Source organism: Callithrix jacchus, chromosome 4, assembly GCF_049354715.1.
Source record: "Callithrix jacchus isolate 240 chromosome 4, calJac240_pri, whole genome shotgun sequence".
Lineage (NCBI taxonomy): Eukaryota > Metazoa > Chordata > Mammalia > Primates > Cebidae > Callithrix > Callithrix jacchus.
The window spans coordinates 156445188-156459230 of record NC_133505.1 but is presented as its reverse complement, the minus strand read 5'-3'; the positions used below and the strand labels follow the sequence as shown (position 1 = coordinate 156459230).

At 39.3% G+C, this 14043-nt stretch overlaps 1 protein-coding gene across 9 annotated transcripts in view; it reads left to right on the top strand.

Annotated features, from left to right (window-relative positions):
- The window catches only part of LATS1 (large tumor suppressor kinase 1), a 52043-nt gene extending 39737 nt beyond the window's left edge, over positions 1-12306 (top strand). For 6 of the 9 annotated variants that reach the window (XM_002747105.7, XM_078370287.1, XM_017971465.4 and 3 more), the window contains one exon: positions 7934-12306. In XM_002747105.7, the coding sequence (XP_002747151.1) occupies positions 7934-8443 (510 nt within the window). In that variant the 3' untranslated portion in view covers positions 8444-12306. Of the gene's footprint in view, positions 1-1751; positions 1874-7933 lie in introns of all 9 variants that reach the window. The other 3 variants (XM_035296946.3, XM_035296945.3, XR_013534625.1) reach the window with 2 other exon arrangements.
- Positions 12307-14043: the final 1737 nt, after the last annotated feature.

The window sequence follows — 14043 nt, the reverse complement described above, 5'->3', positions numbered from 1 at the left end:
GGATGGACAAAAAGTAGAAAAGGCCAGGCTCAGTGGCTTATGCCTATATTCCCAACACTTTGGGAGGCCGAGGCGGGTGGAACACTGGGCTCAGGAGTCTCTACTAAAATACAAAAAATTAGCCAGGTACAGGGGCATGTACCTGTAGTCCCAGCTATTCGGGAGGCTGAGGCAGGAGAATTGCTTGAACCCGGGAGACAGAGGTTGCAGTGCGCCAAGATCAATCCACTGCACTCCAGCCTGGGCAACAGGGTGAGATTTTATCTAAAAAAAAAAAGGAAAGAATAGCAAAATCAATTTTTTAACAAGAACAAAATTGGAGCATTCAGCGATCTGATTTTTAAATGTACTGTGAAGCTTCAGTAATGTAGACAGTGTGAGAGTGGCAAAAAGGTACACACATAAATCAGTGGAACAGAATATAGAATGCCGACATAAGACCACACTACTATGGCCATTTGATCTTTGACAAAGGTGCAAATGGAGAAAGGATCGTTTTCTAACAAATGGTATTGAAAAAAACTGGTCAGCCATATACAAGAAAACTGAACCTCAGGCCAGGTAAGATGGCTCATGCCTGTAATCCTAGCACTTTGGGAGGCCAAGGTGGGTGAGGTTAGGGGTTCAAGAACAGCCTGGCCAACATGGCGAAACCCCATCTCTACTAAAAATAGAAAAATTAGCCGAGTGTGGAGGTGCATGCCTGTAATCCCAGCTACTCAGGAGGCGAGGCAGGATAATCACTTCAACCCAGGAGGCAGAGCTTGCAATGAGCTGAGATCGTGCCACTGCACTCCAGCCTGGAACAACAGAGCGAGACTCTGTCGCAAAACAAAAACAAAAACTGAACCTCAAGTGACCTGACACCTTTACAAAGAGTAACTTAAATTGAGTCACATATGTATAGATAAAATTTAAAGCTATAGTACTTGTAGAAGAAAACAGGAGAAAACCTTCATGGGCTGGGGTTAGGTAAAGAGTTCCTAGAAATGACCCCAGAATCATGATCTGTAAAAGAAAAAATTAATCAACACTAAGAACTTTACCACACATAAAGTCAAGAGAAAAGACAAGCTACAGTCTGGGAGAAAATATTTACAAATCACATATCTAAGAAAGGTTTTTTTATCTACAGTATATGAAGAACCCTCAGAACTCAACAATAAGGAAACAAATAACCCAAGCCAGTGACCTGACATATTTCTTTATATGTCTGGGTCAAAAAAAGAGATGGATCTCTGTCTCTTTAAATCTGCCAGAGCAGGTCAAAGAAAAGCAAGCATCTGTGCAGATCCCTCAGGGAATCACCAACACCAGCCAAAATGGACAACCTCAGATTTTTGGAGGGCAAAGTTCTTACTGCCCACCTTGATACTAACCAGCTGTTCCAGGAAGACAAGCTGTGGTCTTCATGACCGCCGCAGGACTGAGGAGTGGTAGATGGTAGTGGGCTCACACACGCTGCTGTCTGAACCAAATTTTAGCAGCCTCTCTCTTCATGAGGCACTCTCCTGGCTGCTGTAAGTATCTGATCAGGTTCGAAAGTTCTACAATAAATTATTCTGATAGTCTTTTTCCAGTTTAATGGTTGTTTTTAAGGAACGGTAGATCCTCGATACTTGCGACTCTGTTTTCTGTGATGTCTCTTTCTACGGTGGTTTTTACTATTATCTCTTTGTTTATTTGTTTGTGGTTGTTCTAGTGACTACGAAATACATATTAAGGTGTTTTTTGTTTTTTTTTTTTTTGAGATGGCGTCTCACTCTATTGCCCAGGCTAGAGTGTAGTGGCGCAACCTTGGCTCACTGCAACCTCCACCTCCTGACTTCAAGCAATTCTCTTGCCTCAGCCTCTCAAGTAGCTGTGATTACAGGTACCCTCCACTACGCCTGGCTAATTTTTGTATTTTTAGTAGAGACAGGGAGGGTTTCACTATGTTGGCCAGGCTGGTCTTGAACTCCTGACGACCTCTCCACCTGCTTTGGCCTCCCAAAGTGCTGGGATTACAGGAGTGAGCCACTGTGCCTGGCATAAGTTTTTACTATCTGCCTAGAATTTATATTTTACGACTTCAAGTTCAATGTAGAACCTTAGTGCCATATAGGTCTCCTTTATTCTCTACTCTTTATGTTGTAGTTATTTTCTTTTTTTTTTTGAGACAAGGTCTTGCTCTGCTGCAAGTGCAGAGGTGTGATCTCAGCTTACTGCAACCTCTGCCTCCCAGGTTCAAGATTCTCCTGTGTTATCCTACCAAGTAGCTGGAATTACTGGTGCAGGCCACCATGCTTGACTAATTTTATTTTCATTTTTCAACAATATTAGTCACTGTGTTGCCCAGGCTGGTCTTGAACTTCTGGGCTCAAGCAGTTTTCCCACCTTGGCTTCCCAAAGTGTTGGGATTACAAGCGTGAGCCTGCACCCAGCTTGTAGTTATTTTATACATTACATCTACATATGCTTAAAACCTCATCTAGCCAGGTGCAGTAGCTTACACCTGTAATCCCAGCACTTTGGAAGGCCACAGCAGGAGGATCACTAGAACCTAGGAGTTTGAGGTCAGCCTGGGCAACATAGTGAAATCCTGTCTCTACAAAAAAAATTTTTTTAATTAGCTTAGCATGCTGGTGTGTGGTTGTACATACTTACAGTTCCAGCTACTTGGGGCGGGGGGACCACTTAGATGGGAGGATCTCTTCTGAGCCCAGGAGGTTGAGGCTGCAGTAAGATCTAAGAGTGCACCACTGCACACCAGCCTGGGCAACAAAGTGTGACCTTGTCTCAAAACCTACCTCATCCAACAATGTAACAGTTTTGCTTTCAACCATCAAGTTCTTTTAAAGAACTCAAGGTGAGAGCCTGGGTGCTGTGGCTCATGCCTGCAATCCCAGCATTTTGGGAAGCCAATGCAAGAGGATTGATTGAAGCCAGGAGTTCCAGACCAGCATGAATAACAAATCACAGACCATGTCTCTACCAAAAACAAAAAAATAGCTGGGCATGGTGGATGGTGGCACATGCCTGTGGTCCCAGCTACTCCAGACATAGGAGGATCACTTGAGCCCAGGAGTTCCAGGCTGCAATGAGCTATAATCACCCCACTATACTGCAGCCTGAGCAACAAAATGAGACCCTGTCTGAAAAAAAAAAAAAAAAGTCAAAATGAGAAGAATAGTCAATTACATTTACCTGGATATTTAGCATTTTCCTTGTTCTTCCTGCATTCCTGGTGTTTCAAGATTCCTTCTATATCATGTCTCTTCCATCTGAAAAACTTCCTTAAGCAAATACTTTAGAGCAAGTATGTTGACAACAGATTGTCTTAATTTCTCTTCATATGAGAATGTCTACATTTTGCCTGTCTTAGAATATTATCACTTAAGAGCAAATGCAGTGGCTCACGCCTGTAATCCCAGTACTTTGGGAGGCCAAGGTGGGCAAATCACCTGAGGTCAGGAATTTGAGACCAGCCTGGCGAACATGGGGAAACCTTGTCTCTACTAAAATACAAAAATTAGCTGGGCTGGTGGCGTGTGCCTGTAATCTAAGCTACTTGGGAGGCTGAGGCAGAAGAATTGCTTGAACCCAGGAGGCAGAGATTGCAGGGAACCAAGATTGCACCACAAAACTCCAGCCTGGGTGACAGAGTGAGACTCCATCTCCATAAAAAAAAAAAAAAAAAAAAAAAGAGTACTATCACTTGATACATAATTCTGGGTTTTAGTTCTTACAGCACTTTAAAATGTTCACTCCCTTCTATCATTCATAATTTGATGTGACATCTGCAATTATTTAGATCCCTCAAGTAATGCATTATGTTTCTCTAGCTGCTTTCAATAATTATTTTTTTCAGTATTGTAATTATGATACGTCTGGGCATGAATTTCTCAGTGTTTATTCTGTTTGGTATTCATCAATCATTTTAAATCTGTAGGTTTATGTCTTTGATCAGATTTGGGGTATGTTCAACCATCATATCTTTAAGTATTTTTCTGTACCACATATTTTCTTCTCTTGTGATGTTAATCACAGGAATGTTAGACCTTTTGGTGTAGTCCCACAGATTTCTGTAATTTTTTGTTTTTTTCTGCTGTTTAGAATGAACAGTTGATTGAATTGTATCATTAGTATCAACCTATCTTTTTAGAGTCTTGTTCTGTTGCCCAGGCTGGAGTGCAGTGGCATGATCTCAGCTCATCGCAACCTCCAGCTCCAGCTCTGGGTTCAAGCGATCCTTCCACCTCAGCCTCCCGAGTTGATTCACTGGGACTGTAGGCTCGCCACCACACTCAGCTAACTTTTTGTATTTTTAGTGGAGACAGGGTTCTCAACATGTTTTCCAGGCTGGTCTCAAACTCCGGGCCTCAAGTAATCCACCCGCCTCCGCCTCCCAAGGTGCTGGGATTACAGGAGTGAGCCACCATGCCTGGCCAGTAGCAACCTATCTTCAAGTTCACTGATTTTTTTTCCTCTGACATCTTCATTCTGCTATTGAGCCTATCCACTGACTTTTTAATTTTGGTTATTTTTCAATTATAAAATTTCTTTTTGATACTTTATACCTTCAGTTTCTTTGCTGAGACCTAGCTTTCATTTCATGAGTGTTTATCCTTATTTGAAGCATATTTATAATGGCTACTTTCAAATTTTTGTCAGAAAATTCTGCATCTATGTCATATCAATACTGACTGACTTTTCCTATGTTAGTTGAAATTTTCTGGTTTTTTTTTTTTTTTTGGTATACCAAGTAATTTTGGATTGTATCCTGGACATTTTGAATATTATGTTATAAGACTCTGGTCTTTTTTTTTTTTTTTTTTTTTGAGACAGTCTCACTCTGTTGCCCAGGCTGGAGTGTAGTGGCACGATCTCAGCTCACTACAGCCTCTGCCTTCCAGGTTCAAGCAATTGTCCTGCCTCAGCCTCCAAAGTACCTGGGACTAGAGGCACGTGCTACCATGCCCGGCTAATTTTTGTGTTTTTAGTAGAGACAAGGTTTTACTATATTGACCAGGCTGGTCTCAAACTCCTGACCTCGGGTGATCCGCCTACCTTAGTCTCCTAAAGTGCTGAGATTACAGGTGTGAGCCACTGCACCTGGCCAAGACTCTGGATCTTATGGAGAATTTTGACATTGTTTTGACAGTCATTAAAACTGGTTGGGTTCAGGCCACAAGTTCCAACCTGGCTTTTTTTTTTAAATTTCAATGTCAGTTTCAAAGCCTTTTCCTTTCTAGGCAGATTTCTCCATAGGCTATGGTCTTTTCCTTAGTTCAGTTCTCAAAGTCTTTGTTTTGCTCCTTAGGATTAGATCTACATAGGTACAGTTTGGAGGGGCAGCCCAGCAGTTCATAAGCAACTTAATGGGGTCACTTGCCCAATCTCCTCCCTCTCTGTGATGTCCCCTGTACTTTCCCATCCCTGGGGCTCCCCGTTTTAGTTCTCTGACCTAAAGTGAGACTTTACTTACCCAACTCTGCCAATATCTCATGATTGCACCTGCATCCAGAACAAGGTAGCAAAAGGACACAGAGAGAAAACGAGCAACAGAGGTTCAACCCATCTTCTTGGGATCCCATGCTTTATTATCTTACTTATTTATGAGACAGAGTCTTACTCTGTCCCCAGGCTGGATTGCAAAGCCATGATCCTGGCTCACTGCAACCTCTGCCTCCTTTGTTCAAATGATTCTCCTGAATCAGCCTCCCGAGTAGCGGGGATAACAGGTATGCACTACCACACCCCACTAATTTTTGCATTTTTAGTAGAGACGAGGCTTCACCATATTGGCCAGGCTAGTCTCGAACTCCTGACCTCAAGTGATCCACAGGCCTCTGCCTCCAAAAGTGCTGGGATTACAGGCGAGAGCCACCAGGCACAGCCCCATGCTTTGTTATTTTATTTCCAATTGGAAGGGAATGTTCTCTAAGAATTTTAGGTGCATACTGGCTCTTATTGTCACTTCCGTTGCTACCAGGAAACTCCTTTTCTACTCCCTGAGCCTCTAGAAGGACTTCTAGAGCTCTCTGTCTGCACTCAGCTCCTTCCAAGTTTTAGGCGACCTTGAGTCCAGCCTGCAGCCTCCTAGAGAGAAAAAAAATGGAGCTGGATATGCTGGCACAGGCCTATAGTCCCAGTTACTAGAGAGGCTGAGGTAGGAGGATTTCTTGAGGCTAGGAGACTCGCCTGGACAATATAGTGAGAATCCTGTCTCTTATAAACTAATTTTTTTTTAATGGTAAACTTATCACTAGGTTTAGTGGTACTTCAAATTTATATCTTCTCCCCAAATCTACCTGTTAATATTTACTTTTCAGGGACCTGAAGTAGCTGCTTCATGCATCCTGACCAGGTTTTCTAGCTGCCTTCTCAGGGAGAGAGATAGGGGAGAGTATATATAGTATATCTTCCTTAAAACTGGGACCTCTCTGGTTGCTTTTAGGACTTTTTTCTCTTTAACTTTGGCTTTCTGCAATTTGACCATGGTGTGCCTATGTGTAGTTTCCTTGTGTTTTTCTTGGTTGAGATTCACTCAGTTTCTTGACTTATACATTAATGACTCTCATCAGTGTTGGGAAAATCTGTCATTATCTCTTCAACAATTTATTTTGCTTCCTTCTCGCCTTTTGGGACTCTTAAGGATTATACATATGGTATTCATTTGATATTGTCCTTCATTTCTCTTATGCTTTATTCTTTCTTTTATTCTACATGTTTTCTCTCTGTGCTTCAGTTTATATAATTTTATTCTTCCATCTTTGAATTATCTGAATCTTTTGCTGTGCCTAGTCTTTTTTTTTTTTTTTTTTTTTTTTTTTTTGCTTAAACTAAAACATTCTGAATATACCTTAAAATAAAAAATATTAAACTTGGCCAGGGCCTGTAATCCTGGGGAGGCCGAGGTTCAAGACCAACCTGGGAAACATGGCGAAACCCCATCTCTACAAAAAATACAAAAGTTAGCCAGGCTGGTTAACAGTGAGCCACAGTGCCTGCCCAAGTTGAAGGTATCTTAACTTGGTTAAATGACAGCGCAGTCTACCACTTAATAGAGTTTGCCCCAAATCCATGTAATATAGTACTTGGAGTTAAATACCAATTCCTCTGCCTCCAAGAGTTCAGTGGGAGAGACTACATAGTCTGACTTCACTTGGCATTCCTTTCTTCCTCATTTTATTCATAACCAGAGCTCTTTTTTTTTTTTTTTTTGGAGAAATTGTCTCACTGTCACACAAGCTGGAGTGTAATGCTGCAATCATGGCTCACTGCAATCTCAAACTCCTGGGCTCCGGAATTCTCTTGCTTCAACCTACTGAGTAGTTAGGACTACAGGTGCATGCTACCATACCTGGCTAATTTTTAAAGTTTTTTATACAGAGGGGGTCTCGCTTTGTTGCCTAGGTTAGTTTTGAACCTTCCTGGCTTCAAGCAGTCCTCCCACTTTGGCCTCTCAAGGTGCTGGGATTATAGGCAAAAGCCACCACACTTGTCCTCAGAAAAAGTTTTATGAAACATTAAGTATGTGCCAGGCAATTTACTGAGCACTAGGAGATACAAAGATCACTAAAACATGATCCCTAGCCTTAATGGAATTTTACATTTCAGTAGAAGGACATAAACATAAATAGGTACCACAAGGTATTAGAAATACGATAGAAATAAATATATGGTACAGGGGAGGCAGAGTAGAAGTAGTCATTACCACCATAGGCAAAAAGGTTTACTAAGGGAGATTAAAACTGACACTGAGTCTTATAATGTGAGTAGAAGTTGCCTGGGGAGGACAGGATAGGTGAAAAAATTATTTTCCAGCAAAATATCATATAATTTATTTAAAATACAAAAACAGCCCAGTGAGACTTTGGTATAAAACTTGAAGGAAATTTTTATTTTTCTAATTTATCTCTTTCCCCCTAATTTTTAAAAATCTTTGAAGGTTATCAACTGGCAAACATCTCTTCACATCCCACCACAAGCTAAACTCAGTCCTGAAGCTTCTGACCTTATTATTAAACTTTGCCGAGGACCTGAAGATCGCTTAGGCAAGAATGGTGCTGATGAAATAAAAGCTCATCCATTTTTTAAAACAATTGATTTCTCCAGTGACCTGAGACAGCAGTCTGCTTCATACATTCCTAAAATCACACACCCAACAGATACATCAAATTTTGATCCTGTTGATCCTGATAAGTTATGGAGTGATGATACCGAGGAAGAAAATGTAAATGACACTCTCAATGGATGGTATAAAAATGGAAAGCATCCTGAACATGCATTCTATGAATTTACCTTCCGGAGATTTTTTGATGACAATGGCTACCCATATAATTATCCGAAGCCTATTGAATATGAATACATTAATTCACAAGGCTCAGAGCAGCAGTCAGATGAAGATGATCAACACACAGGCTCAGAGATTAAAAATCGAGATCTAGTGTATGTTTAACACGCTAGTAAATAAATTAATGAAGATTTGCAAAAGGGCCTGAAATGTGAGGTGTTTTGAGGTTCTGAGAGTAAAATTATGCAAATATAACAGAGCTACATATGTATGTTCTGTGTACAATATTTTATTTTCCTAAATTATGGGAAATCCTTTAAAAATGTTAATTTATTCCAGCCTTTTAAATCAGTGTTTAGAAAAAAGTTGTTATAAGGAAAGTAAATTATGAACTGAATATTATAGTCAGTTCTTGGTACTTAAAGTACTTAAAATAAGTAGTGCTTTGTTTAAAAGGAGAAACCTGGTATCTATTTGTATATATGCTAAATAATTTTAAAAGACAAGAGTTTTTGAAATTTTTTTTGAAAGTTTTAGTTTTATCTTGCTTTAACCAAATATGAAACATACCACGTATTTACAGAGCTCTTTTTTCCCCTCATAACCTTGTTTTTGGTATAAAATAAGCTAGAGAAATTAAGCCATCGTGTTGGTGAGTGTACCTAGGCTAATGATAATCTGTATAATTCACATCCTGAAACTAAGGAATACAAGGTTGAAAAAATATTAATATGTTCATCAGAAGGAAAAATAGTACAGATATCTTTTCCCCCCTTCTGTGGAATATTTAATCTTCTTGCATTTATTGCTCAAGAATTACTGGCTCTAAAAGAAGCCAAAGCACTACTTAGCTCTCTTTCCATATTGAGTTTTTTTCGTTTTTTGTGGTTTTTTTTTTGGAGACAGAATCTCGCTCTCACCAGGCTGGAGTGCACTGGTGCGATCTTGGCTCACTGCAGCCTTCACCTTCCAGGTTCAAGCAATTCTGCCTCAGCCTCCCAAGTAGCTGCGACTACAGGCGCTAACCACCACGCCCAGCTAGTTTTTGTATTTTTAGTACAGACGGGGTTTCACCATGTTGGCCAGGCTGGTTTCAATCTCCTGACCTCATTATCTGCCCGCCTCAACCTTCCAACGTCCTGAGATTACAGGTGTGAGCTGCTGCGCCCAGCCCCATATTGGTATTTTTGATGCTGCTTCCAATTTTAAAAGGGAACAAAACTGCCATAAATCAAATTTTTCAATACTGAAAGCTAAAATATTTCCCACCATCCTAAGCAGAGAATTATTTACATTTTCATATGCTTTTCCTGTATAGTAACTATTTTGATTATATCATCAATGTTACCTGTTTACTCTTTCAGAACAGTGCTGCATATACAGATTGTTATTGGCAAAGGAAAATATGACTATCTGGCAATATTTTATCTAAGGGCAGATTAATTGGTGAAAAAATTAATTCTTGAGATGCCCATTAATAATTAGGAAAATTTACAGAGTGGTCTTACTAGAAAATTCAAGTCCTCCTAATTTATTTATTCTTGAACATGCCTATTATGTATAATGCTTAGGTTCTAAGGAAAATTAAGGTTTCATGCCAAAATACATGTAGCTTATCTTTTAGGAAGGGGGGAAAGGCTCTATTTTGACCATAATAAAGTTTATATTGTATTTTATTTCCTTTTCTTAAACTCCACTGATATGCGATTTTTTTTTATCAAAAGTTACTATTTGTGGATTGGAGGCATAATTGTAATGATTTTCAGACTTTTAGCTTCCTTCACATAAAAGTTAATTGAAACCACATATGTAGTAAAATTAAAGGCAGAGCTGTTACAGTTGAGTTGGACAGTCAGAGCAAAGAAAACTTATTAACCCATACTTCCCACCTTTCTACAGATGGTCCTTTCAGAGCTCAGCTTGAAAACTACTCCTGTGTTCTCATGGGGCTTTTGGGGTTACTGGTTCTTGTGAGAATCTGATGAAAGCTGTGGACTCTTCCTAGAAAAAAAAATATGTCAACACATACACATACAATGTTACATGCAGTTTCAAGGGATTTTGGACATACTGAAACCTGTCACAGGCTCTAGGTTATGGACTTCTGTCCCATAAGAAAATCAATATATTAAACTAAGAACTTTGCTTTTAACTTACCAATCGCTACTTGGCATGTCTTATATAAACTGATAATTTGTGATGGAAAAGGTCTGTAGCATATGATACAAGGTGAACTTATGAATGCCTTCTTGCTGGTACATTAAATTGTTTTAACATGCCCTTTGGAGGTCACGGAAATGTTGGGCGCATTACAGGCTTGATACAGAAATATTTCTGAAGGATTTCAAATCAGAGAACTGTAAGAAAATATGCTATCATGAAATGGCAGTCTTCACCTCATGGTTCATGGAACATTTGGTTAGTCCCATAAAATCCTGTGCAAAACAAAGTAGTTCAAGAATTTATAGGTGGGTACTCACATTTATAAGGTATTCCTCTTGCTCTTTGGGCTTTTTCAGTCTGATTTATTTAAATTTTCATTTCGTTGTTTTACTTCTGGACTATGGTGCAATACAGTAGAAAATAACTTGTTACATTTGTGTTGTAGGAAAACTAAAGGTGCTGTCTCCTCCCCTTCCCTTCTCACAAAGTCTGTATTGCCCTATTGCTGAAATGTAACAGACACTACAAATTTTGTATCCTTTTATTGGGTTTGTTTTTTTTTTTTGTTGAGACAGGGTCTCACTCTGTCACCCAGGCTGGAATGCAGTGGCACTTCACAGCTCACTGCATCCTCGACCTTGGGACACATGCGATCCTTTTGCCTCAGCCTCCCAAGTAGCTGGGCATGCGCCAACAAGCCCAGCTAATTTTTATATGTTTAGTGGAGATGGGGTTTCGCCATGTTGCCCAGGTTGGTCTGGAACTCCTGGGCTCCAGTTATATGCCCACCTCAGCCTCCCAAAATGCCAGGATTACAGATGTGAGCCACCATGCCTGGCGCAAATTTGTATTCTTTTAAAATTTCCTCTGACACAACAAGCCTTTTGCATTTATCTCAAGCAGTATACATGCCTTTGGTATCAGCAGTTTTAACAGTTTGAATGTATGTATCAGCTACCTTATTCCAAAATTACATCTACTTTTTCCAGTATAAAATCTGGTGCTTCCTGACCAAAAAGATGAGAAAAACAATGTTAAAAATATAGATGCTTTCCATTGAAATGGAGTGAAAACATTGATTCTATATGTTTTCTTTTTAAAATAATTTACTTGCTGTTGTTATTCTACTTACCCTTTTAATGCATATCAATAGTATTTATAAGATGTGTTCTGTAATTATGTAATTGTAGATACTGTTATGTATTGTTCAGTGACATCATAAGGCAGGCCCTACTGCTGTATCTTTTCTACCTTCTTATTTGTAATAGAAACTATAGAATGTATGACTAAAAAGTCACTTTGAGATTGACTTTTTAAAAAAGTTATCTTCTGCTGTTGCAAAGTGCAAAACTGTGAGTGGAATTGTTTTATTTTGACTTAATATGTTAGAAATTAGAGATTACAGTGGGAGAATTTTTAGACATTGCTGCTGCTGTTACCCAAGGTATTTTAGATAAAAAATTTTTAATAAACAAAAATCCCTTTGGTATTTAAACTAGAACATTCAGCCTGTTCATTTTAATCTAAAGCAAAAAGTAATTTGGGTCAAAATATTGGTATATTTGTAAAGCGCCTTAATATATCCCTTTGTGGAAGGCACTACACAGTTTACTTTTATATTGTATTGTGTATATAAATATTTTGTATTAAAATTGAATCAGTGGCAACACTAAAGTTTTATAAAATCATGCTTTGTTAGAAAAGGAATTACAGCTTTGCAATATAACTAATTGTTTTGCATAATTCTGAATGTAATAGATATGAATAATCAGTCTGTGTTTTTAATGAACTTATTTGTATTTTCCCAATCATTTTCTCTAGTGTAATGTTTGCTGGGATAATAAAAAAAAAATTGAATCTTTCAATTATGTGTGGAAAGCTAATTTTTACACTGCTTAACTATGTGGTTTTTAATTCAAAAATTTATGTAAATCTTTTTCTCTGAGAAAATTTATGATTAAAATTTTGATGTTTTGGAATTAAAATAGATATAACTAATGATAGTACTTAGGTTAAGGCAAGCTGAATATCACGTAAATGTCAAATGTTTTAAATGTTTTTATTTTGTCCAATATAAGTACAATAAGTATTTCCTATTAAAGGCTTCCATTAGATTACAGGTTTAGAATTTAATTATTAAATTCTACATTTAGTACCATTTTATTACAGCATATAATTTTTTAAATGTAAAAACGTTGGTTTATCTGTTTTCCTTTATAATCCTTTCTGTTTGTTTTATTTCTTAGAGATGATCTTGCTTTGTCAGACAGGCTGGAGGGTAGTGGCACAATCAAACCTCACTTTAACCTCTCAAACTCCTGGGCTCAAGCCATCTTCCTGCCTTAGTCTCCCAAGTAGCTAGGACTATAGGAATGTGCCACCACATGTGGCTAGTGTGTGTGTGTGTGTGTTTGTAGAGATGGGGTCTCACTGTGTTGCCCAGAATGATCTCAAACTCCTGGACCCAAGTGATCCTCCTGCCTCTGCCTCCCAAAGTATTGAAATTACACACCTGAATTACTGTGTCAAAATATATATGTCAATATTACGTCTTTTTTTTTTTCTTTTTTGAGACAGAGTTTCGCTCTTGTTACCCAGGCTGGAGTGCAATGGCGCAATCTCGGCTCACTGCAACCTCCGCCTCCTGGGTTCAGGCAATTCTCCTGCCTCAGCCTCCCGAGTAGCTGGGACTACAGGCATGCGCTGCCATGCCTGGCTAATTTTTGTATTTTTAGTAGAGACGGGGTTTCAACATGTTGACCAGGATGGTCTCGATCTCTTGACCTTGTGATCCACCCGCCTCGGCCTCCCACAGTGCTGGGATTATAGGCGTGAGCCATCGTGCTCAGCCAACATCTTTTTTTTTTTTTGGAGACAGAGTCTTGCTTTGTCATCCAGGCTGGCGGGCAGTGGCGTAATCTCGGCTCACTGCAGCCTCCGCCTCCTGAGTTCAAGCAATTCCACCTCAGCCTCCTGAGTAGCTGGGACTACAGGTGCATGGCATGACGCCTGGCTAATTTTTGGATTTTTAGTGGAGACAGGGGTTTCACTATGTTGACCAGGATGGTCTCGATCTCTTGACCTTGTGATCCGCCCACCTAGGCCTCCCGAAGTGCTGGGATTACAGGCGTGAGCCACTGCAGCTGGCCAAAATTATATCAACTTTATGTGGATGAACAAGTACTGTTTTTCATCCTCTTTTCAAGCATTGTTATCACTTTATCTTCTTTATCCTGTTTGCACTCCCTTGTAAGTTTGTATTTGTTCTACCTGAGGCTATTGTACAGCCAACACAAATTACATTATTCCTATGATTTATTGTACTACATTGTAGGCCCACATTTGGTATACTAACAGTTGTGACGGCATTTTGCTACACACATACACACACACACATGCACGCACATCTGCTTGTGTATGTGAAGAGTAGAGGAGGTTGCCAAACAGACAGTTATTGTATAATTTTTCCTCCTTCCTTTCAATAACAGAGTTACCCAGAGATTCTGAACATTTTGCTGGATTTAGGCTATGAATGGAACTTTGGGTTGTTTCCCTTGAAGAACAGTTAAATTTGTTCTGCAGCAGAAAAAAAAAGATTTTCA